Consider the following 25641-nt stretch of genomic DNA (forward strand, 5'->3'; position numbering starts at 1 on the left):
TCAAGGTTGAGGCCTTGGCTATTTAAAGTGAAGAAGCCCTTTTGTTCGCACTCCTGTGAGAACGACTGCCCTGGTGAGCTGGGCAAGCAGGGAGCCTGAGCTGGCTCTGCCGCCCAGCAGCGCGCGGGCTTGGAGTGTTGGCACGGTGGGCACCGGGCACAGAGGTACCCGTCGAGGGCTGCGGGAGGCCCGGGTGCCGCGAGAGGTCACCGCTTCTCCGCGCACTTCCTGCTTCCGCCGCGTCGCCTCGGAGCGGTAATCTCGTCGCAGGCAGTGCATCGCCATGGCAACAGGCCCGGCAGGAGCAGCCGGCCGCGCTGGGCCCTGCCCGCGGTACCTGAGGGGCGGGATGCTGCGCGGCGAGGGAAGGAGCGCCGCAGCTCGCACGGCTCCGCCTGCCTGCTGCCGACGGACGCGCCCCGAGTCCACCTGCAGCGAGGCGATGGATCCTCGCGCCGCCGGGCCGGCTTGAAATGCGGAGAGCGGGCATGAGGCAGAGCTATGATTTGGGGGTGCACGGCCAAGTGGATCTATAACTGCTTCATGTAGGTCTGCCCCACTGACGCGAAAGGTGACTTGTGTGTTTGAAACCGGAGGGAAATGTGCATCTCTCATGCCTTTCTGGGTAGAAATGTGCTTAGTAACGGCCTTGTTGTCTTCGTGTTTTCTGTGTGATAGTTGTTTGTGCTGTGTACATTTGAGGCCCGGAAGCAGCTGTGCATCCTGCTCCCAGGTAACGGTTGTTCTGGAATGGCTGTTGGAGGGGGGTGTGGGGTGTGGGCTTCTGTTTTGCATTCCCATGCGTTCCCTAACTGCTCTGGGCTTGTGTGAGCATGTTCGAGCTGTGTGGGCTCAGTTACAGTCACCATCTTCTATTGGCCACTGCTGGGCCCTGAATCTTAAGCTTCTTCTGAATGAACGGGTGGGGGCTTTGATCGTTATCCAATTCCCTAAATCACCCAGAGCAGATAGATTTTATTGACTGTGTACTATATATTTATTGCATCCTATCTATCAATTTATCCAGCCATCCTTCTGTCCTCCAAGCCCTACTCATGACTGCCCTTCAGTACTCCTACCCACTGAGCCCTGTTCCTAGCATCCTTCCCCACTGTGTTGGGTCTATCCCTACTGTTATATGCCCTACTCCTATCCCAACTGTTGTATGCTCTACTCCTATCCCCACTGTTGTATGCCCTACTCCTCTCCGCCTGCCACCCTTTCTTCAGCCAAGCCTCTCTTTCTTCAGCCAAGCCACTCTTTTATCCACTAACCACTCTATCACTCATCACTTTGTACAGTATTATTTACTGTCCGTCACTCAAATGTCAACAACCCCTCCCCCTTCTCACCCATTATCCTCGCTCTGCCCTCCCCTTCATCCCTCTAACCCTCACCTTCCCTACCTTTATTATCTTCTCTCTCACCTTCTCTGCTCCACCTTCCTACACCAACCACTATCTTTCCGTCCTTATTCCATGTAGTACTGTCTCTCCCTTTTATAATATTTTAATCTCCGTTATTTTCACCAAGCCAGTGCCTCCTCTTCTTTCCACTCGGAGATGGAAATGGAAGGTGTAATTCATTGATTAGCACCACAGTGGCAGGAACGCCCTCTGCTTTCCATGGGTCCTCCTGCATTATTGGTTCTCTTTTTGTCTTCCATAGTCTATGCTGTAGAGAGCTTCAGACTGGGCAGCCTTTCGGGATTGCTCTTTCTAGAGTAGAGTTGTCTACTCAGTTAACGGTGAAACCTCTGAACAGTCTTTACTCTTCTGTGTACCCTGTAGGTCCCGAGGGTTGCCCAAGCTGAAGGAATCTCGCTCCCATGAGTCTTTGCTGAGCCCCGGCAGTGCAGTGGAAGCCCTGGATCTCGCCACCGAAGAGAAGGTCTTTGTGAAGCCGCTGCATAGCAGCATCCTGGGACAGGATTTCTGCTTTGAGGTAAAGGAACTAAAAACATCTTCTACATAGTGTCTGATGCTGGAGGAGGGTTGGATTATTCCTACAGGACTTTCAACTCGCTGCAAACGAGACAGGGAAGTCATTTACAAGCATCTGTTTCCTAAGTGTGTCAATTTTCTTGTTTGTCATTTGCCTGTAACTACCCACTCTCTAGACTACTCGCCCCCCAGAGTCTGAGGATGTAGAAAGGGTTTGAAAGTTGCAAAAAAAGAAGAAAAATGAGTTAACATTTGAATTGATAAATGGAGAGATTTGCAGAGTGTGGGCCGTTGAGGACAAAGAACAGGAAAAGATATGGGGTGGTTGAGGGGATGGGAGACACTTTAAGGATCAGTCCATAGATGTGAGTGATAAGCAAAACCATGAGGGAATTTAAAGAACGTTTGAGAGAAGGAGACAACGGGATGCAAAGAATTAGTAAATGGGTGATGGGTTGCTAGAAAGGTAGAGATGTGAGCAGATAAGGGAACATTACAATATTATGAATAGCAAACATACAAATCCCCTGGAAAGAGACTAGAAGCCAAGAGATCAGTAGGAGCCAAGAATAGGAGTTGGTGTGGGGCTGAATTGTCTGAATGTTTTTTGAAGAGTTTTTTGTGTTGGTCACAAAAGTGAGATGGGAGTATGTTTCTCTATGTAGAATTCTAATCTACATAAAGCCAATTTAGATCCCAAAGAGCTTCCAGTTAACATTCACTTACCAATCTATGAATTGGAAAAGTATTCAGCAATGTTGTTGACATCTGACTCCAAGAGTATGTTGACACCTAGTGACTTGCTACACTACTATCAATTGGGCTTCTGCCCACAACTCAGTAAGGCAGTCAACATGCTCGTTGTGGACGACACACTCTTCTTTGCAGAAAATGGTAACAACTGCCCCCTCCTACTTGCTAGCAGCCTTTTGAACAGCTCAGTATGAAATCCTGATCAATATCCACTCAACACATGCCTTAACCGGCACTGTGCTTCTCTTGATTCTTATCAAACTTCTCTTGTGCTTTACAGTCCATCCGGATGGTATCCACAGAACCTCACCAGTTTTCTGTGACCTGTGGTGTTCCACAGGGCTCTGTTCTCTACCTAGTAATCTCCATCCTGTACACGGATCCACCAGAAATCATCCTTGTCACCCACAGTATTAACACATACACATGTTGACGGTCAAACATACCTCGTTCTCCACAGCACAAAAATCAATTTTCTCGAAGATTTCTTCTCTATCATCCTTAAACAGAATGAAAGCACCTTCCTGAAACTAAAGCCAACCGTGACAGAAGTCTTCTTTGTGAAGAATTTAGAAACCCAGCTCAAACCCTGACCCTCTAACACTTGGACAGTGTTAATGTCTGACTCGCTATTTTTGATGACTCCCTTACAGAGCGTCCCCTATGCTGCTGCCTGTCGCAACAAAAGGCAGATACAATTCATGATCTCTCCCCCTGTTGATAGATCTCCCTAGCTGCACCTCCAAGCCCTTAAACTGTTCACCTACATCCTTGGCGCAAAAATTAAACTTTGGGTATTTGATCCGGTGTAGGAGGCATGTCATTGCCAGACTAGAACTTAAGTGTAAAAATCAAACAGCTTTTCACAGACAAGCTTCCTTCAGTTAACACATCAAGATATGAAATATCCCTTTGTGTATAAGGATTATAACTCATCTCATATAATGCAGAAATGGGTTGAAGACACTTCTCTAGAAAGAATATATTATTCATCACTGCTAGAGACTTTCTAGCTTTCCAAAATAATTAGGGCCTCCACTCAAATGGGACTGTCTTGCCTTCTATAAAGATGATAGTACATCATTTTCCCTCTTACTCTTACATATGCAGTGTTGTTAGTGTCTCTTGGTCTTACAGATGTGGGTGGGCTTGAGGGGAAGTACGAATGATGCCCATGTTGTAGATAAAGGCCAAGGGGGTGAGACCGTAAACCCAAAAGTGGACTGAGATGAAGTGAGTTGTTTTTAACTGGCAGCTGGGTTTGCATGGAGATTGCTGGTCTAAATCTGCGCTGGGCAGCGACTGGTTTGCGCTGGGCAGCAGGGCTGGCTTTGTGCTGGGCGGCACAGCTGGGTTTGCGCTGAGCAGTGGGCCTGGGTTTGCGCTGGGTGGCCGGGCTGGGTTCGCGCTGGGCGGCGAGGCTGTGAGCACGCTGGGTGGCCGGCCATCGTTTGCGCTGGGCCAGGATATGCGCTGGGCGGCAGGGCTGCAGGGTTGGGTTTGCACTGGGCGGCGGGGCTAGGCTTGCGCTGAGCAGGCAGGCTAGGTTTGTTCTGAGTATCAGGCTGGATTTGCGCTGGGCGAGAGAGCTGGGTTTGTACTCTGTGGCTGGCTAAGTCTGGACTGGATTTGTGCTGATGAACGAAACTGACAATGTACTTTAGTAAAGCTAGGTTTCTTGTCGTATCAAGTGGAACATCTGTAGTGACATTTCAGGGCCTAATTTGCGGTGCACGTTGTTCCCCTTATGGGACCTATGTTGTGTTTGGTGCATGTTGAACTGTGTGTAGTACAAGCCAGTTAGATGTCTTCATGTGGCTCATCGGTCGTTATCTTCTAGGTCACTTACACCAGTGGCAGCAAATGCTTCAGCTGCTCGTCAGCGGCAGAGCGGGACAAGTGGATGGAGAACCTGCGAAGAACTGTGCAGCCCAACAAGGTGAGTCGGTGTAATGAGGAAGGCGCAGGAGTAATGGTGCACCTCTGATGTGTCCATCCAAATGAGCATAACTGTTTACTATGTTTAGAGGATCTCTGTGCTAGTGAGGAATGCTGAGAAAAGTAGCAGTGCAACTCTACTTAAGCATCTTTCAGGGGAGTCGGACAAGTTCTGTCTGAAGCGGTGTGTCCTGATACTTGTAGAGGCTGCTCGAAAGAAAACAATTACTGCTCAAATTTAATAGCAAAGAACAATGGTTTTATAGCTGAATATCCTGGCCCAATTCTTGTTGCTGCTGAAAGGAGCATATCACTACTTTTCACTGAGTGGCTCGTCAGCAACCTTGCAACTTGATTTCAGGGCTATTTTGAACTCCTCGTTATTGAGTACTACTTTTTAATGTCTATGCATAGGGTCCAAACATTTCTTGAGTGGTTTGTCTTGTCCCAATGTGCACTCGGTAAACAAGCATAACTACCTACCAGCTTTAAGGAGGGTGGGATGTGAAAGGGACTCAGTAGGTCATGAAGCATTCTCTGCCTTTGTCCACAGATAAGGGTGACTGTCCAGAAAAGAGTAGTGACTTTATAAAGGGTGAAACGTGCGTGTTCCTCAATAGGATCCTATGATTGTTGTGCGCTTGGTACTTTTCTTTAATGTGATGTTATACAGTTGGTATGCTTGTTCCTGTTACCTCATTTGAAGGTTTTGGGTGGAAGTAATAGCAACAGCGCTTCTCAAACAAAGCTATGCCTAAGAATGTTAGCAGCTTGTTCTGGGACCTTTTTTGTATAACTAATAAATTAAATCACAGTCCTTTATATTGATAGTAAGTTTTTATTGTGTTGAATGTGGCTCTTCTTCATACTTCATGTAAACCAAAATTAACTTCCTGTTTGCAACGCTGAACTTCCAAACACACTCACAACACTTCAACTTAGCAACGTAGAGTGCAATAGCACTACTACATGACTGCCTGAACACCCAACCTGCTGCCACTGAAATATCAGACCACATCAGTACCAATCAGCCACCAAATCACCAGACACGCTGATATGCAACACCGGCCCACCCACAGCACGGCTACTGAATTACCAGACCATTTGTAGCACCCCACCTGTCAACCGCTAGACTGAACCTGCAGAACTGTCACTGATTCACCAGACCATGCTCAGCACTGCTCCTGAACCACCATAAGATCTCATTGCTCGACCCTAGAACTAATAAACCACCCACAACTTCAATACTCAACTTTCAGCTCACCCACAGTTCTAGCGCTGAATCACCAGAGCAACCTCGACTCTACCTCAGAGCTGTATCACAACACCTTCTCTGTACCACAAGTAAGCCAGCAGCACTTTTACCAATGCGCCAAAATGTCACCACCCAGTCAAAGCTCATTCCACAGTATTCCCACTAAAACACCATACCACCTCCACTGAAGTGTCATATTGGTCCTTTGGGTAACCACGGAGGCACGTGACCAGCATCACTGTTCGACTTGTGACGCACGAGGGTTGCATCATGCAGTCTCGATGCACTGCATAATGATGTCCTCCCAGAGAGATTCCACCCAGTCACATAACCCTTTCATGAAGAGATGAAAGTAGACCCACAGCCCTATTTGAGGTGGTATTTCATCAACATAGGTTGATTATTTAACTTTCAGTCTGCCAGAAACCCTTATCACTAACATAAGCCGAGACACACAGCCTGTGGCTTAGACATCAGCTCACCCCTGTAACCCTATCGCTGACCTATTACTCATGCTTGACTTCTCTGTCCCCTATAATAGCACTAAGTTGGTGTTGGTTGCGTCATCTCTCCATTTTATTAGCTGCAAACTTTTGTTTTACTGACTCAAAGCTAGTTCCTGGTGAGGCAGTTGCCTTGGCGCTTTCATACTATATAGTTGATTGCTGAACTTTCTCCCTTTTACCATGCCATACAGGACAACTGCCGGCGCGCAGAAAATGTGCTGCGCCTCTGGATCATCGAGGCCAAGGACCTGGCGCCCAAGAAAAAGTACTTCTGTGAGCTATGCCTGGATGACACACTCTTTGCACGGACCACCAGCAAAACAAAGGCAGACAATATCTTTTGGGGTGAACACTTTGAGTTTTCAAGCCTTCCGGCCTTGCACAGTATCACAGTCCACATCTACAAAGATGTGGACAAGAAGAAAAAAAAGGACAAAAACAATTACGTGGGGCTGGTCAATATTCCCATGGCCAGTGTGACAGGCCGCCAATTCGTGGAGAAGTGGTACCCAGTTAGTACCCCGACCCCTAATAAAGGAAAATCGGGTGGCCCCTCTATACGCATTAAATCCCGTTACCAGACTATTACTATCCTACCAATGGAGCAGTACAAAGAGTTTGCAGAGTTTGTGACTGGGAACTATGGCATGTTATGTTCTGTGCTGGAGCCGGTAATCAGTGTGAGGAATAAGGAGGAGATGGCATGTGCACTAGTGCATATCTTGCAGAGCACTGGCAGGGCAAAGGTAAGATGTTTAATTCTTATTTAATTTCTAAGAACCTTCATACAAGTTATCCTAATTACATGCAAAGAAACCTCAACATGCATAGATGTGTTCACAGAGGCTGTCGCAAGGTTGAGCGGTTCAGACTTTCAGTTGATCATGCAAGTCATCTTATTTCAAGTTTGCCCTGCGTTCATGCCTCCAGAGTACAGTTGTCATTGGTGCAGTTTGAAATGCAAATCCCAGTCAAGATTCAATATCTGCTTGGTTCAGTCCAGGCTTGTTTACTTACTGTATTAAATATTCTTTCTTGCAAAGCTGGCTACCAGAGTTGGTTTACTACATTGCGGTCTCAGGCTGTTCTGAATTGAATCCCCCTAAACCCCCAACCCCAGTTGTCTTACAATTGTGAACGTCTGAGGCCTCTTTCTTGCTTCATTTGTGCCATAATAAACTGCAATTCTCCATTTTGGTATTTTCTCTTGATATTCACGAAAGGTTGAAATCTAAATGTGCAAGATCCAGAAACACTTTTTTGCACAAATTTCTTTTTTTTCTAATTAAATATAACTATACCAATACTTCCAACAGTAGTATAGTACCTGAAGACAAAAATTGTGATACATGGACAACTATAAAGTACGCCTGTTAGTGACTGCGTGGAGCTATATCCCTTGGTCATAAGCTGTTGGTCAGCTCAGGAGCATGTTTTCCTAATGGATTAGCACACAGGCTCCCAACTGGTAAATATTGCTTTTTCCCTGCAATATGTCTCAAAAGCGTGCTTTTTCAGACCTTTTGTGAGAGATTTGGTTTAATAATGTTACTTGTTGGTTATTCTGAAAACAGAGCTGAGTTTATCAAAATAAAGCGCATGCTAAAGTGTTTGACAGAAAACAGAGGGCATACTGGATAAAAAGGAATTAAATTAATCAGTATTAACAGGAAGCAACTTTGGTCTCTATTGCAGTCTATTCTATTGACCCCACGATTGACAATTGTCGGTTTGGTGTCTGTAGAAAACTGGTGTATTGGTAAATGGCTGTCACCGTGTAACCAGGATCATCGTTGACCAGCTAAGTGCCAGTAGAAACTTTACATTCACAGCTTTCTCCAAGTGGAAGTGTCACCAGAAGGCACTGTTAAGATTTTTCAGCCTTAGAACATCTTTGACGTTAGCCATTTTGTTTAGGCGTGTATACAATCTGATAGTCTGTAAAAGTGCAGAACATCAAGTACCATTTTGGTGTATGTTTTTCACTGTTCTGAGCATTTGAAGAATAATGTCTCAGTTTTCTATTTTTCTCTCTGATTTTATTAATATGAATACTTTCATGTCTTGCATAGTCTTCTTGCTTTTGTAAGTATACATTAATATGTTGGCTCCCCTCTCAGTTGCAGATAAACGCCTTCTAAAGTCTGTAGAAATCAAGATTCATGCCTCCACCCACTTATGGTGCATTTCATTTTTCGGGTTAGCGTAGTACTTTTCTCCCCTTAAATGTATCCATTTATTTAAACACTTATTGTCTTTCATAGTACAAACTCTGCCCGACACAAATTTCAGTCACCTGTACAATCAAATGTGGAAGCAAAAGGCTTGTAGTATGCAGCGCTGGACAGCAAAACACGATATGATTGAAAAAGAAATAATTTACTTTATAGCACTCTTGCACTCAAAGCATGGCTAGCCATAGTAACGTAGGCTTCCAGTGTGAAACCCACAGAATTCAACGTAGAAGATAGGGAAGGGGTGAATTATTGTGGTCTGGGTCAAGAGAGGGAACTTGTTTATCGGGGTATTGAACTTCAAAAGTTGTCTGACATCTAAGTTTGTAGTTTGGTGAGGACGATGCATGGGTTGCGGATTTGACATTCATGGAATATGATTTTAAATAGATTTGAGTGTCTTAGCATATTGATGAATGGAGATTTCTGATTCTTTGATTAAGTAAGTCAGTGGTTCGTGGTACGTAGTGAACTAAGTGGGTGCCATGTTGGAGCCATGTGGTATGCCGGCATGCATTGTACCCCTGCCTGATTTGCAACTACCAGTCTTCACTAACCATGAATGGATTCATAATGGAGCAAAACCAACCTTGCAATGAAGACTCATGTAGCATTTCAGGATAGAGTTCTGTCTGCTATGCTCAGCTGTTGAAAGCTTCTGCTAGATTGAGAAGGACAAGAAGGCACGAGCCCCCCATGCCCGGCGGCAGAGAGACCGGTTAACCAGATGGTTATTCACATCTGATTAACTGGTCTCTCTGCCGCCGTAGTCTCCCCGTACCTCTAGCGCCAAGACGCCTATGGGCATATGTGTGCTTTACAAAACCATAAATCAAATCAAATCCACTATCTGATGCACATAATGTAGGATTTTGAGTGCAGCTGTTTTAATGCTACACCCAGCTAGGAACCCTAATTGATGGTCAGCAGGAGCAACACTTTATGATCTAATCCGTGAGTTGGATGGACATGTTCCTCTCAAAAGCTTTCACAAGCAAGGGCAGGTTAGAGACCGGTCTAATTGTAAAGAAGATTGGGATTGAGATGGTGTTAGATCTTGCCTACTAGTTTTCAGCTGTCTGGTAGGCAGTGGCGGCCGCCACAACCAACAGGTGGTGCGACGGGTGGAGACAATTCGGGAGATGGGGAGCGTGGGGTGGGAGGGAAGCATGCGGGGGTTGGGGGAAATACATAAAAATAAGTAAAAAACCTACCTGAATCCAACAACCGCCTCCCTCGTCGCTCTTCCTCCTCTCTTTCTGGCAGCCTCTGATACAGGCTCCCATCCAATCCCTGTACTGCTCTCCTAGGAGAGCAGCACAGGTATTGGCCTGAGTGGGCTGAAAAGACGCTCTGCTCAAGCCAGGGAGTCTGTGGGGGTTTCTCCAGCCCGGATGTTCAGTGCAGCCAGCTGGAGAAACTTAAATGTGCATGTCTGTTTTGGTCAGCCTGAGACGGCAGGACAAACACATATGCACACTTAGGGGAATACACATAGCACTCCTCCTCCTTTGGCACGCCCCTCACTGCACAATCTGGGTCAGAGCTGGCAAATGAAAAATAAAACAAAGCTAGAACATCATTTTATTTTTCATTTGTTTACTCTAAGCCAGGCAGTGGGGCGACGCTCCTTCCGCCATTGCCGAGGAGCCTCCCCTTCTGACAGGCGAGTACACTACCAAAAACGTATAGTGGAATTTGGTCCAATAGATTACCTACCATCGATTGCTTTTGTCGTTACTTTTATTTTCTTCCTTTTTACAGAAGGGCGTTCATGTTCATCTTGAATTTGGCTCACCCCTTCTTCGGTATGTCCCTATCCTGGAGCTTGAATGAATCAATGTAGTATTCATAAAGAGCTACTGCTGTCCAGGAAAGGGGCCCAGGTGCTAAAAATAAACCAAGGTTATGATGGAGCAGTCAAGGTGGTAATGGAAGATCTATTGCCATCCTTTTGATTGAATGATTTGTTCCTTCCAGTGCTCACAGCACAAGCACAACTATTTATTTGGTCTCGCCTCAAAACAGCATAAGCTATCTGGTTACAGAAGATCTTTTTTGGTCTTCCCGAAAACTGAGTGGACTTAAAGCCTGCCCATTGCTTACCATCGGTTGGTTTTTTTGTCACTCTTGTATGCTTGGTTCTTACTTGATGGCTTGTCTTCTTTTTTTAGGCCTCGCATGCGCTCTCGCTTGCACAACTTTGGTGTTGAACAATGGATTTGGAGCCCGCCCATTGTTTGCCATTCATTACAATCATTGTCACTCTTCTTTGCTGCCTTCTAATTGGACAGAGCTTGAAAGGCATCACTACCTTTTTTTTTTTTTTTTCGGTGGTGAATGAACCAAGTACAGATTGATTTCGTTTTATTAGTATCTTTCCGCTGTCAATCCACTGCATGCACTGTGATACAGGTACTATTTGTCCCTCCCTCCCGCCTTTAGCCTGTTTTGTTTTTATCCCTCCCTCCTGCCCTTAGTCTGTTTTGTTTTTATCCCTCCCTCCCGCCCTTAGCCTGTTTTGTTTTTATCCCTCCCTCCCGCCCTTAGCCTGTTTTGTTTTTATCCCTCCCTCCCGCCCTTAGCCTGTTTTGTTTTTATCCCTCCCTCCCGCCCTTAGCCTGTTTTGTTTTTATCCCCCCTCCCGCCCTTAGCCTGTTTTGTTTTTATCCCTCCCTCCCGCCCATAGCCTGTTTTGTTTTTATCCCTCCCTCCCGCCCTTAGCCTGTTTTGTTTTTATCCCTCCCTCCCGCCCTTAGCCTGTTTTGTTTTTATCCCTCCCTCCCGCCCTTAGCCTGTTTTGTTTTTATCCCTCCCTCCCGCCCTTAGCCTGTTTTGTTTTTATCCCTCCCTCCCGCCCTTAGCCTGTTTTGTTTTTATCCCTCCCTCCCGCCCTTAGCCTGTTTTGTTTTTATCCCTCCCTCCCGCAGCCTGTTTTGTTTTTATCCCTCCCTCCCGCCCTTAGCCTGTTTTGTTTTTATCCCTCCCTCCCGCCCTTAGCCTGTTTTGTTTTTATCCCTCCCTCCTGTCCCTTCGCCTGTTTTGTTTGTATTCCTCCCTCCCTTTGCCCGTTTTGCTTTTATCCCTCCCTCCCTTTGCCCGTTTTGCTTTTATCCCTCCAGCCCTTTGCCCGTTGTGCTTTTATTCCTTCATCTCGTCCTTCTCCTGTTGTGCTTTTATCTCACCCTCCTGCCCTTCTCCCGTTGTGCTTTTATCCCTCCCTCCGGCCCTTCTCCCATTGTGCTTTTCTCCCTCCCTCCCGCCCTTCTCCCATTGTGCTTTTCTCCCTCCCTCCCGCCCTTCTCCCATTGTGCTTTTCTCCCTCCCTCCCGCCCTTCTCCCATTGTGCTTTTCTCCCTCCCTCCCGCCCTTCTCCCATTGTGCTTTTCTCCCTCCCTCCCACCCTCCTCCCGTTGTGCTTTGATCTCTCTCTTCTCCTGTTGTGCTTTTATCCCTTCCTGCCGCTCGTTGCCCGTTGTGCTTTAAGCCCTCCCTCCCACCCACCCGTTGTGCTTTTAGCCCTCCCTCCCACCCACCCGTTGTGCTTTTAGCCCTCCCTCCCACCCACCCGTTGTGCTTTTAGCCCTCCCTCCCACCCACCCGTTGTGCTTTTAGCCCTCCCTCCCACCCACCCGTTGTGCTTTTAGCCCTCCCTCCCACCCACCCGTTGTGCTTTTAGCCCTCCCTCCCACCCACCCGTTGTGCTTTTAGCCCTCCCTCCCGCCCTCACCCGTTGTGCTTTTATCCCTCCCTCCCGCCCTCACCCGTTGTGCTTTTATCCCTCCCTCCCGCCCTCACCCGTTGTGCTTTTATCCCTCCCTCCCGCCCTCACCCGTTGTGCTTTTATCCCTCCCTCCCGCCCTCACCCGTTGTGCTTTTATCCCTCCCTCCCGCCCTTCGCCCGTTGTGCTTTTATCCATCCCTCATGCCCTTCGCCCGTTGTGCTTTTATTCATCCCTCCCGCCCTTTGCCCGTTGTGCTTTTATCCACCTCACCCTTCGCCCATTGTGCTTTAATCCATCCCTCCCGCCCTTCGTGCTTTTATCCATCCCTCCCGCCCTTCGCCCGTTGTACTTTTATCCCTCCCTCCCCCTCTGAACTCAGATTATTGCTATATTTTACTACCAAACAAGCAGTCACAAGTGCAATGACCTTAAAGGCACTAGGGTAATAATTTGAATGGTGCAGCAGGTAAGCTAAGCTATAGGAAACCAGCTGAACAACAATTATTGCTATATTTTAGCACTAAACAAGCAGTCACAAGTGCATTTACCTTACAGGCACGAGGGTAATGATCTGAATGGTGCAGCAGGTGCAATGGCACACGGGCCAAAAGCTCTTTGAAATCCCCTGAATACCGATTATTGCTATATTTTACTACCAAACAAGCAGTCACAAGTGCAATTAACTTACAGGCACTAGGGTAATAATTTGAATGGTGCAGCAGGTAAGCTAAGCTCTAGGAAACCAGCTGAACAACGATTATTGCTATATTCTACTACTAAATAAGCAGTCAGGAGTGCAGTTATTTGCAGGCACTAGAATCATGATTTGAATGGTGCAGCAGGTGCAGTGGCACAGGTGCCAAAAGGGTTAGGAAACCCACTGACCACCGATTATTGCTATATTTTACTACTAAACAAGCAGTCACAAGTGTAGTTCCTTTACAGGCACTAGAATCATGATTTTAATTGTGCAGCAGGTGCAGTTACAGTTGCCAAAAGGTTTAGGAAATCCACTTAACACCTATTATTGCTATACTTTACTACTAAACAAGCAGTCACAAGTCGACAGCCTCAGACGCTGGATCAAGGACTGCACCGACACCCTCGCCCCGCTGAAGAAACCCCCCCTCTCCCCACAGAGACACCAGCAAGAGGGCCAGCTGGTTCACCCCAGAACTCCTAGCCTCCAAGCAAGCCTGCCGGAAACTAGAGAAGAAATGGCACAGTGAACAAACTCCGGACGGCCACGCAGCACACAAGGACGCCATCCGCAACCACCACCACCACCACCTCATCAGAGCGGCCAAGAGGACCACCTTCAAAGACCGCCTCGACAACAACGCACACAATAGCAAGGAGCTCTTCAACATCGTGAAGGACCTCTCCAACCCCAGCTCCAACACCAACGACATCCCGCCGTCGCAAGCCCTGTGCGACTCCCTGGCCACCTTCTTCCACCGCAAGATAGCAGACATCCACGACAGCTTCAACACCCAGACAGCCGCAACAGACAGCAACACATCAGACCCTCTGCACACCGTCGACCAAGACCCCCTGCTATCCTGGGCCAGCGTGAGCATCGATGAGACCATCAAGACCATGCGCACAATCCACTCCGGCTCTCCGTCAGTCCCATTCCCGCACCGCGTCTTCAACAGAGCAAGCAGCTCCATCGCACCCCACCTGCGCGATGTCATCAATCTCTCCCTCGAGACCGCGACCTTCCCAGAGATCTGGAAACACGCCCAGATCAACGCCCTACTCAAAAAACCTAAGGCAGACCCAAAAGTCCTCAAGAGCTTCCGGCCCATCTCTCTGTTCCCCTTCCCGGCCAAGGTCATCGAGAAAACTGTCAACAGACAGCTAACCCGATACCTCGAAGAAAACAGAATCCTGGACCCTTCCCAGTCAGGGTTCCGCAGCAACAACCGCACCGAGACTGCCCTCATCGCCGTCACCGACGACATCAGGATCCTGCTGGACAATGGCGAGACCGCAGCACTCATCCTCCTAGACCTCTCTGCCGCCTTCGACACAGTCTGCCACCGCACACTACGCGCACGCCTCCATGCTGAATTGGACCACCTCCATCCTCTCCGGCAGAACCCATAGCGTCCACCTCGCCATTCCATTCCAAAGCCTCCCAAGATCATCTGCGGCGTTCCCCAGGGATCCTCCCTCAGCCCTACGCTGTTCAACATTTACATGACCCTCTCGCATAATCTCAGCACGACCTCAACATAATCTCCTACGCCGACGACACTCAGCTGATCCTCTACCTCACCAAGGACCCCATCAGCGCCAAAGCCAACCTCCACGAAGGAATGAAGGCCGTCGCCGACTGGATGAAGACAGCTGTCTGAAACTGAACTTGGACAAGACGGAGGTCCTCATCCTCTGCTCCAACCCTTCAGCCTAGGACGACTCCTGGTGGCTGACGGCACTGGGGGCAGCCCCGACACCCACCGACCTCGCACGCAACCTGGGAATCATCCTCGACTCAACGCTCTCAATGACCAAGCAAGTCAACGCTGTCTCCTCCTCCTGCTTCAACACCCTCCGCATGCTCCGCAAGATCTACAGATGGATCCCGACATATACAAGAAAGACAGTCACCCAGGCCCTCGTCAGCAGCAGCCTCGACTACGGAAACGCCCTCTACACGGGAGCCCCGACCAAGCTCATCAAATGACTACAACCTATCCAAAATGCCTCGGCACGACTGATCCTCGACATACCACGCCACGGCCACATCACCCCCCACCTGAGAAACCTGCACTGGCTTCCCATCAACAAGAGGATATCCTTCAAGCTCCTCACCCACGCACAAAAGGCACTCCACAAGACCGGCCCAGCCAACCTCAACAGACGGCTCTCCTTTTACATCCCCAACCGCCAGCTACGCTCTGCCGACCTCTCACTCGCCACCGTCCCGCGCATCTGAAGAACAACCACTGGTGGGAGATCCTTCTCCCACCTCGCTGTCAAGACATGGAACACCCTCCCACTGAGCCTACGACAGACCCAAGACCTGCTGACCTTCAGGAGGATACTCAAGACCTGGCTGTTCGATCAGTAGCCCCCCACCCCCAAGCACCTTGAGACCCTCGTGTGTATGTAGTACGCTTTACAAATGATTGATTTAAGTTCAATAACCTTGCAGACACTAGGATAATGATTGAATGGTGCAAACAAGGAGGGCTTTTTTGGTGCTTTTGTAACCATTGCACCCAAAGTAACACATAGCCTAAAGCATCACTAGTAACCCCTTCCATGCGCCAGTCGGCTGTCGCAAGCACTACCTTCGTAGTGCTGCGCACGTCCGTTGACCGCCGCGGGCCCATCCACCTAATCAAACTGCGGCGGATGCCGCCGCGGTTAAGCGGGTAAGAGCTGTTACCTATTGGACTTTTTTGTTTACCTACAACTTATGTTACATTCAGCACATTTATATGGCACATTTTCACAGCCTTTGTGTAGTTCTAAAATGCTTCTGAATCTGGACACATTTCTTGGCAAGGGCATTCTCCATCTCCATGCCATAACATTAGTACTTCTGCTGTTGCAAACACTATATAAATACTTATAACTTACCATTTGGCATTCCATAACAAGTATAGGCAAAGCCGATAGGTTGCGCCTATGCAAGATTTGTTTGCTTTGTCAATGTTTTTTAGCCATATTATACACCAGTGCTAGCTTAAGTGCCGCATAACTGAAAAAAAATTCAAGCACTATAACGTGGACAATGCTGCTTGTGTCATAAAGCCTTTTACATTACTTTCAGCCATTTGCAACATAGATAAAAACATTAGCAAAAAAAAAACACTTTCACACTTCGACCTCGAATCTGGGGACCTGGGTTCGAGTCTCGGCAATGACGCTGACTATCCTGTGATTCTGGGCAATTCACTTAATCTCCCCGAGCCTAACAAAAAATGAATGTGTGTCCTCGTGTAGCGTAACAGGTTCTATGTAAAGCGCTCTGATACCCGATTCGGATCAAGTTCGCTCTATATAAAAATTACAAAACTGACGTTTCAAGTACAAATAATCACAGTTTATAGCAACGGTATGTAAAAAATATATTGCAATTCTCTACTTAGTGATTAAACCAGCAGTAGAAAAACTCACTAAGACAGAGACTACTTTTGGTCACAGTCTTTCTTTCATGTGTGCTTATGTGCTGAAGAAAGTCGATGCTTTGCTTCGCCACACATGTGAACATTGTAAGGCAGTTCATTATTTCCCCAAAAATTAGGCATCATCACACAACTGTGTCCTGAAACATCTACTGTTCTTTAACATGGAGGGAAAGTAAGCACCAAACTGGGTGACACACCAGGTATGGAAACACATGGAGAGAAATATTGCCTTTCAGCGGGAAATGGTATAGTCCAAAGCTCTGTTTTTAATATAAAATCAGGGCCTTCGGTGATCAAATCACTGAAAATACAGGATTTGTTTTTTTTTCTACGGGTGCTAGTGGAAGACCATTTCTATGGACTGGAATCTAGAGAAGGCTAAAGTGATTCTGGTATTTTACTGACCTCTGCTGGTCGTTTTCTATCAAGAAAGTTAAATAGAGACAGTTTGCCATTGGATTGCTTTAATTGTCAATCTCATGTGCTTTTCTTATTTGATGGCTCACTTCCTGTTCTTATGCTTGTCCCTCCCCTGTCGCCTCTTTACCAATGTTTTAATTGGCTGATTTATATTAATTTCATTTCATTTCAAATCTTTATTTCGGTAAATTTTTAACCATAAAATATACAAATAAATTTTTCAATAAAATACATTCTTAATTAATCCAATAGTTTCAGGGCAATCGTGGCAGGGCAAATAAATCCATGGTAATTACATAATCCAATAAAAAAAATTGCCAATAAAACCTATCTACATCAATAAATAATATAAAACGCATTTAAAAGCCAGGCTATCTTTCCATAAAAATATAACCTTTTCAACATAAATAATATGCTGGATGTTTGATAATTTAAAATTCTTGCAACTATACAACAAGACAGTATTATTAACAGAGGAGAACACAGCTCCTCGATAAAGCAGCCATTTTTCTAAAGTGCAAAGTGTTTCGCAATAAGTGATCATTGATCCCCTAGTGGCTATAGCTTTAGTCCCATTTTGATCCTTATAAGTTGTACATTAAATAGTAATCTGCTCACGCTGAAAACGACTATTTGTGATGTATCCGTCTTCAATATACGTTCTGCCTCTTAGCAATGCCTAATGTTCAAATTTTTGCAGAGTGGTCTTTTCCATCGTTTCCTAGCCTCATCATAATGTGGAAAAGTAAATTTTGCCATGTTCTGTGTCCCTACGTGTTCCCCATCTTATGTTATATGTGCATGATTAATATGCATATGTATTCCCCATGATTGATTAAAGACGCAATTACAGTTGTGTCCATCTCTAGTATGCCAGTTTCCAGTTCTCGTGAAAGCTACGAGTATTAGGCCTATGTAAAGCTACATTGCCATGTTTCTCAGTGTGCACGTTATTTCATTGAAAGTCCCCGTTTCTAGGCCTCAAAAGGGCCCGGACTCAGATTCAGCTCCAGTCTCCTGAACCCTCTCCGAGGAGCGATACAGCCCCCACCTGTATCCCTGACCCTTCACTTACTTCCTGCCTCACAGTGCCCGGCTCGGCCTGGCTCTGCCTGCCAGTCTGCCAAGAGTATGTTATGATTCTAGTTATCAGTCCAGCCCTCCTTCTCCGCATTCCTAAGCTACTGAATCGCATCAATAGTTTCAGTCATCGTCTAGCCTTTACGTCTCCATGTAAGAGAAATACTGTATTTATGGTCATTTAATATTCCTCAACACACACTACATGTAGAATAATGCATGCACCAGTCTTAGTGTCTGTTAGCCTTTACCCTGATAACTTTTGGATTCTATCAGCATGTTCTCTAAACATCAGATACTAGATAGTGTTTAGGTACATGTCGCTCTGACTCTCCAGACTTTCGTCTCTCCTTCTAGCTCAGAAGTCATAGCCCCCAGCTTCTCCCTAGTAACACGTCATTGCCAGCTTGCTCGCACCACTAGGTTAGAGGTCCCGGCTCCTTCGGTAGCCCCCTCCATGTTTCCGCCCCATTTGTGACATATTCCGTTACGTTTACATCACATGTCTATGTATACGCCCTGTTCACGCCTCTTGTTACACCTACTTTCTGCCTTATCTCTCGCGACTGCTACAGGCCCTGCCCACTGCTACGCCTATTGTATTGAACACCATGTATTTTGTTTAAGTATATATACTTGTGCACTGTTATTAAAAGCTAGCCATTTCCTTTGTCCCTGCCCCGTGCAGCGCTGCCATCCTATTCCCGTGCAGGTTGTCCTGTTCCTGTCCTTTATGCTGTATTAAACCTGCATACTCCTACTACCTCGAATCTTGACTCTTATTTATTGAGCTATCTGTTATTATATATCTAGTCAAAAATAGAGGTATTATTTATTTATTTACCACATAATGGCGCCCGAACAGGGACTTGCCCTTTCCCCACGCGCCGGTGAAGCCACGCAAGCCCCCTGATCCTCTGCAGCCGTGACGGAACCATACCGGCCACGTGCAGATATTTCTGCTTCAAGTATCCCTCAGGCCCACGGAGGAGACGGAGGTTGCGGTCCAGCGTCCAGACGAGGCGGTGGAGGAACGCGGCGAGTCCCGACCAGAGCCCAAGCCGAGAGTCCAAGGTCCGAGGTATCCGGAGGCCCACCTGTAACTGAAGTCCGAAGTTCGTCCGTCCGTCGTCGTAGCAGTCCAGTCCAGTCCGAGGCCTTCCGTTCTTGCTGCCCGGTGAGTACCGTTGCTGGGGTAGTATCTAGACAGGGTCAATTGCATTGTCTCTGGTCCGTGGGTTTGGGTACACAGATCCAACACGAAGTGTCCACTTAGGTGGATGCGGGTCCTGACGTGTCTCTTTATGAGACCGGTAAGTTTCGTACTGTTTTAGCAGTGCATCTCGTTTCTGTTCTAGTCCGTTCTGTTCTCGAGAAATTCATGTATTCTGTTTTCAGTATTCCAGGTAGTATTTTGTCCGAACTGTTATTTTAAATGTCATTCATGTATTTCAATGTCGTGGTATGAAAGTGGTGTATTGTATTGTGTCTAGACTCCAGCCCAGTCATGCCATTGTTCTCCAAGTTACGTCAGTTAAGAACTAGAAAAGGTCTGTTAGAAGAAGCAGTTCCTGTCCCGCCTAGGGACAGTCCAGGTCATTTTATGTATCAAAAGCATGGCATAAGTGCCATATTGTATCTAGATTTGTGGGTGGAGTACACCAAACAGTTAGAAGAAAAGTATAGATGGCCCGTATCGGGTACATGGGATGCCGAGTGCATCATGCGAGTAGAAGAAGCATTATGGAAAAAGAAAGCCAGACAGTCACAGAAAGATGCCATCGAGTTGTGGCGCAAAGAATCTCATAAAAGAACCGAAAAAGAAATCAGAAAGTCAGAATTAAGTAGAGAATCCTTAGAAAGAGCCCAAGAAAGGGAACTAATCGAAATAGGTGAACGAGTTAAAACCGAACAGTCAGACAGACAGAGGAATGCCCTTATTAAGGGTATGTATCCTCTTCTTGCCGAGGGCTTGCCAAAAGCAACCCCGGAGGCATCCAGTAATTTTCCGCCACCCTTAGTTCCGACCAAGCTACGTCACAAACCGACCGCAGCTGATATTTTTCTCTCGTCCTATTTGGACGACACAGTCCCAGAATATGCAAATCCTGTTCCGCCAGCTCCTGTAAATAATGTAAATCCTGCTCCTCCAGTCACCGGGGCACCTGTTACAGCACCTGTTACGGTACCCCCGGTCCAGCCTACATTACAAGTACCCGCTACACTGGTCACTCTGCCAGCACGAAGAGTATCAGTCGACGATTCCAGTTTAGGGGCCGCGGGAGGAGGTCCTCCGGGAACCCCGCCGCCACATAAACGTGTAACGTCAGTCGAGTTACATGAACGTGCGTTACAGCGCACGCCCAAACATCAGTCTGTTGCAGATATCAGACGAGCTCTTACCGAATGCCGTTATGATCCGGTCCCAGGTGATGATAGTATGGTTATATATTCATTACGTGTAAGACGGGTGACCGAGTATTTGGACACCCTACCGAATATGAAAGAAGATCTAGACAGAATGTATCGTTTCATTCGTACAGGACAAGATCCAGAAAGTATTGGTGAAGTCATGTCTCACAGAAAATCTGAGATCCAGTTCATGCTGTTAAAGTTTCTGATCAATTGTTTAATTAGGGAACAAGATTCCCCGACTAAAGATCCGACCGAAATGAAAATTCTGACAAAGTGGAGTGATAATATAGCCGAGGGTAAGCACAAGACACTCAATAGTATAGAGAGTATGTACAAGAAAATACGTAAAGAAATAATAAGGTTACACGAACAACGCAAAGAAGCTCTAGGAAGCGAGAAAGAAAATGACTCTCCTACTGAAGAGGTAGACGACGAGAACACCGCCAGAATAGCGTATGTAGGTAAATCTAGATTTCCAGACCGACATTTACGCCTAGAACACAAGAAAACTGTTCCTCTTCCAGCACCAGAACAAGGTTCTCTAGAACAAGTATTTCAAGCTACCGATCACATTCTGAAATCACGAATCGGTTATAGTGAGTTAAGTACCATGCATGAACAAGAACTAGCCCGATCAGCAGTCCGATGGATTACTGATTCTACCACTTTTCCAGACGAAATAGTGGCACAAATGTTTCTGAAACTGCCCCCAGCCGAGCAGCGACTGGTGGGTATGTATATGATCCAGCACCTCATTACACTGTATGAGGGTCAACATTCTGATCCAGGTCCGTTACATGATGTCCTGAACGAGTTACTCCAGTATAGATGGAAAGGTTTAGGCACCGATTTAATTAGTGTCATTCTAGAACAGCGCCACAAATATAGAACGTTCCTAAATCCGCATTTTGTTCATGTCTCACCTCCAGAAAGTAAACCGTTTTATATAGATAGACAGCATCCGTTACGAGAAGTACACCCAGTTAGGACAGCGGGTGGTGAAATGCAACGAGTATTTGTTTACACCCCAGTTACCAAGATGGAACTCTTAGAGATGAAGAAATTAATTCCCTGTCACGACAAAGATCCAGCAGGGTTCCACCGAGAATTAAAAGACATGCTCCGTATGGGAGAATACACGTATCCAGATATAATTAAAATGTTAAAAGTCCTGTTGCCTGCGGGCATATATGAAAAACTCAAGGAAAAGGATTGGGAGGTGGGAGAGAAAAAGATCGATTGGACAGCTCTAGAAGCTGAAGATAAGATACGTGTACCAGGTACCGGTCTTGGAGACAAATGTAAAGAATTACCAGAATTATTAATACAAGTTTTGCCTAGATTATTAGCCACTAAAAAGGAAGACTGGGATGCAATCTCAGCCTGTAAACAGAAACCAGACGAAGATACTAGTGATTTTTATTCTAGATTTGAGAAATGTTTTATAATAAACAGTGGTTTGAAGACGAGTAGCGAGTCATACCCTCATCTTTTTGTTACTAAATTAGTCGAGAATTCAAGTCCACAAGTTAAGAATAGAGTTTTGAAAGTCGAAAGTACATGGCAAGCTAGTACTCCGTCCCAGATGTTACAGATGCTCCAGTATCACCAGAATAGAATCAGAGAAGAGCAAGAACACGAGAGAAGACGTATGAAAGACACAAAAATGAAAGTACTAGTTGCACAATCTGTTCCACAAGACAGTCAGAAGAGGGGTCCGAATCAAGCCAGTCATCCTGCAGCTCCCGTTAAAGGGACATGCAATTATTGTAAACAGCCAGGTCATTTCATAAACGAGTGTGCAGTTCTGAAACACAATATAGCCACTGGTAAAACTAAAGAAAGACCACGTCCGCCTAGACAAGAACAAGTTTCACAGACTTCTCAGTCACCACAGAATGCACAACAGACAGTTCCAGCACCGCAGCCTATAGCTGCAACACAGCATGTTACACAGCAGATGTACCAGTATGCACAATCCGAGTATCCAGAGTATCAAGCGTATTCATGAAACAGCCTAGAGAGGGAGGTAGGCTTGCCTCTCATCGAGATTCCTGTAGATCAAGAAGGTCCCTACGTACACAGTCAAGTATTAGGGAAAGACAGAAAGTTTCTGATTGATACAGGGGCAAGTAGGACTACTATTAGTCACGACGAGGTTCCAGGGGCTCCGCTCTCAGGCTCTAGAAATGTTTCCCTTGGATTTTCAGGAAAGCCTATTGTAAACGAGATATCAAAGCCAGTTACTTTAGAAGTTGGTCCATTGTCCCGAACTACTGATCTATTGCTTACGAAGTCATGTCCAGAAAATTTGTTAGGCATTAAGACACTGAAAGAATTAGGTGCAGTTATTTGTTGTTCCCCAGAGGGAATACGTTTGTTTTTACGTGACTTTAAGGGTCACTATGTTCTACGAGATTTTGATCCGAGATTGTCTAATGTCCCGCAACATCTATGGGCGCAAGGTCCAACTGATGTTGGTTTTATGAGAATCACACCCCATCGTGTGACTCTCAAGCAAGGTATAGTCTTGCCACGAATCAGACAGTACAGATTGCCACCTGAGGCTGTAGCAGCCTTATCCAAAATTATTGATGAGCTCATTGCTCAAGGAGTAGTTGTAGAAACTGACTCCAATGTATGTAATTCTCCTATCATTCCAGTCATGAAACGTACTGATCCAAATGCACCCCCATTATATCGATTAGTGATTGACCTTCGAGAACTCAATAAATGTATCATTCCTCAGTATCCAGTTGTTCCAGATATCTCATCTCTATTGACAGCCATTGATTCTGAGGCAATATTTTTTACAGTAATCGACCTCAAGAATGCATTTTTCAGTGTCCCCATTCATCCAGACAGCCAGTACCTTTTCGGTTTTTGTTTAAATGGAAGGAGCTATAAATTCACACGAGCTCCTCAAGGTTTCACAGAAAGTCCTAGTATTTACAGTCAAGCACTTAAGAGACAACTAGACAATATTCACATGCCAACTGACACTGCCCTGCTCCAATATGTCGATGATCTACTGATCACTGCCCGTTCTGAACGTGCTTGCGAGCGAGCGTCACTCACAGTTCTGTATTTCCTAGCCGAGATGGGGCACAAGGTGTCCCCTTCAAAACTTCAATTCTGTGTCCAGCAAGTGATCTACTTAGGCCACTTACTGTCCAAGTGGGGTAGGCAGTTGACACCCGACCGTATCCAGTTAATAGCGAGTCTCCCTCAGCCCAAGACACAGAAGGAGGTACGTGCTTTTATCAGCCTTACTTCTTATTGCAGACAATGGATTCCTCAGTATGCATTTCTAGCCAAGCCACTGATACAGTTAACGACACAGGAGGCAGCCGTATCGACTGTCCTCCCTTGGACATCTGAACATACACTTAGTTTTAATGAATTAAAGAAAGCTTTATGCCAAGCACCTGTTCTAGCTACACCGAACTACAGTAAGCCTTTTACGCTTTTTGTCACAGAACGTGATGGTACTGCATTATCTGTTCTCACCCAAGATCAAGCAGGACAATACAAGCCCTGTGCTTATTTTTCGAGCACACTAGATCCAGTAGCCCAGGCGCTGCCTGCGTGCCTCAAGTCAGTTGCAGCCACAGCACTAGCTATCAGACAAAGTGATTCCATAGTATTAGGACATTCCCTGACAGTACAAGTTCCACACTCCGTGGAAGTTCTTTTAAACCGAACACAGACTCAGCACTTGACAATTGCACGTTTAACAGGTTATGAACTGACACTGTTCCAGCCACACATAGAAATCAGACGCTGCAACGTTCTAAATCCTGCTACACTGTTACCGTCAGTTACTTCAAATCCTGCCACACATGACTGTGTGGAAGTAGTTAACACTATGACTAAGCCGAGACAAGACCTGATAGATATTCCATTACCAGACCCCGACCTGACACTTTATGTGGATGGTTCATGTATGAGAACGAGTACAGGAGAACTAGTAGCCGCGTATGCAGTGACTACTGACACTGAAGTTATTGAAACACACCGTATTGACACCCTGTCTGCTCAAGCAGCAGAGCTAGTCGCTCTGACTCAAGCCTGCATACACGCCAAGAACCTGAAAGTTAATATTTACACAGATTCACGCTACGCATTCGGAGTTGTACACGACTTCGGAGTGCTCTGGCAGGAGAGAGGTTTCATGACTTCTCATGGAACCAAGATTCAGCATGGTCTCCTCATTCAAGCTCTGTTAGATGCAATACATTTACCGACATCTATCGCTATCATGAAGTGCAAGGCACATACGAAAGTTACTGACATTATTTCCCAAGGTAATGATCTAGCAGATCGAACAGCCAAGCTTACAGCACAGACTCCAGACATACCAGTTAACAAGACACCGACATCCACTCTCGAACAGACTACTTGTATGACAGTTAAGGACCCTACTCAAGATGTCATAGATATCCAGTCACATGCTACTCCTGAAGAAATTAAGAAATGGTCCGAACAAGGAGGGGTCCAGACAGATCAGGGATGGTTGACGAAGGGAAAAGCCACATGGTTTCTCCCCGACTCTATGGTTCAAGTCATTATCAATACCGCACATAGTCCAGCACACTTAGGAGAAAAAGCCATGTTAGACAGTATCCAGAACATTTGGTTTAACAAGCATTTACGAGCTGCAGCCAAGCAGAAAGTCCGTACCTGTATGATATGTTGCCAGTTCAATCCAGGTAAAAGTGTCCCGGTGGAACAAGGTGGATTCCAACCTCCTGACCACCCTTTTGAAGTCCTCCAAATGGATTATATTCAGATGGAGCGATGTCGAGGTTTCAAGTATGTCCTTGTAGTTGTATGCGCTTTGTCCAGGTGGACAGAAGCATATCCAGTCCCAGATTACACAGCCGCGACCACTGCCAAGCAGTTGGTTCGTGAATTCTTCCCCCGTTATGGACTCCCTAGGGTCGTGTATTCTGATAACGGCCAGCCATTCTCATCTGAACTAATGAAGCACGTTTCCCTTTTGTTAGGGTACCAGTGGAAGTTCCATTGTGTACGCCATCCAGAAGCAGCCGGTCTCGTAGAGAGACATAATCAAACCTTGAAAATCCGCATTGCCAAAATCTGTCAAGAAAAAGGTGTAGACTGGTTAGTTGCTCTGCCAGTCGCTTTGTTTTATATGCGCATGGTCGCACATTCCAGATCAGGACTGTCCCCTTATGAGGTCGTATTCGGCCGCCCCCCGAAT

At 46.3% G+C, this 25641-nt stretch overlaps 1 protein-coding gene across 6 annotated transcripts in view; it reads left to right on the forward strand.

Moving 5' to 3' along the window:
- The window catches only part of RASAL2 (RAS protein activator like 2), a 770134-nt gene that overhangs the window by 600490 nt on the left and 144003 nt on the right, over positions 1-25641 (forward strand). For all 6 annotated transcript variants that reach the window (XM_078642089.1, XM_078642070.1, XM_078642080.1 and 3 more), the window contains 3 exons: positions 1791-1944; positions 4537-4635; positions 6587-7141. In XM_078642089.1, the coding sequence (XP_078498215.1) occupies positions 1791-1944; positions 4537-4635; positions 6587-7141 (808 nt within the window). The remainder of the gene's footprint in view (positions 1-1790; positions 1945-4536; positions 4636-6586; positions 7142-25641) is intronic.

Source organism: Lissotriton helveticus, chromosome 1_1 (genome assembly GCF_964261635.1).
Source record: "Lissotriton helveticus chromosome 1_1, aLisHel1.1, whole genome shotgun sequence".
Lineage (NCBI taxonomy): Eukaryota > Metazoa > Chordata > Amphibia > Caudata > Salamandridae > Lissotriton > Lissotriton helveticus.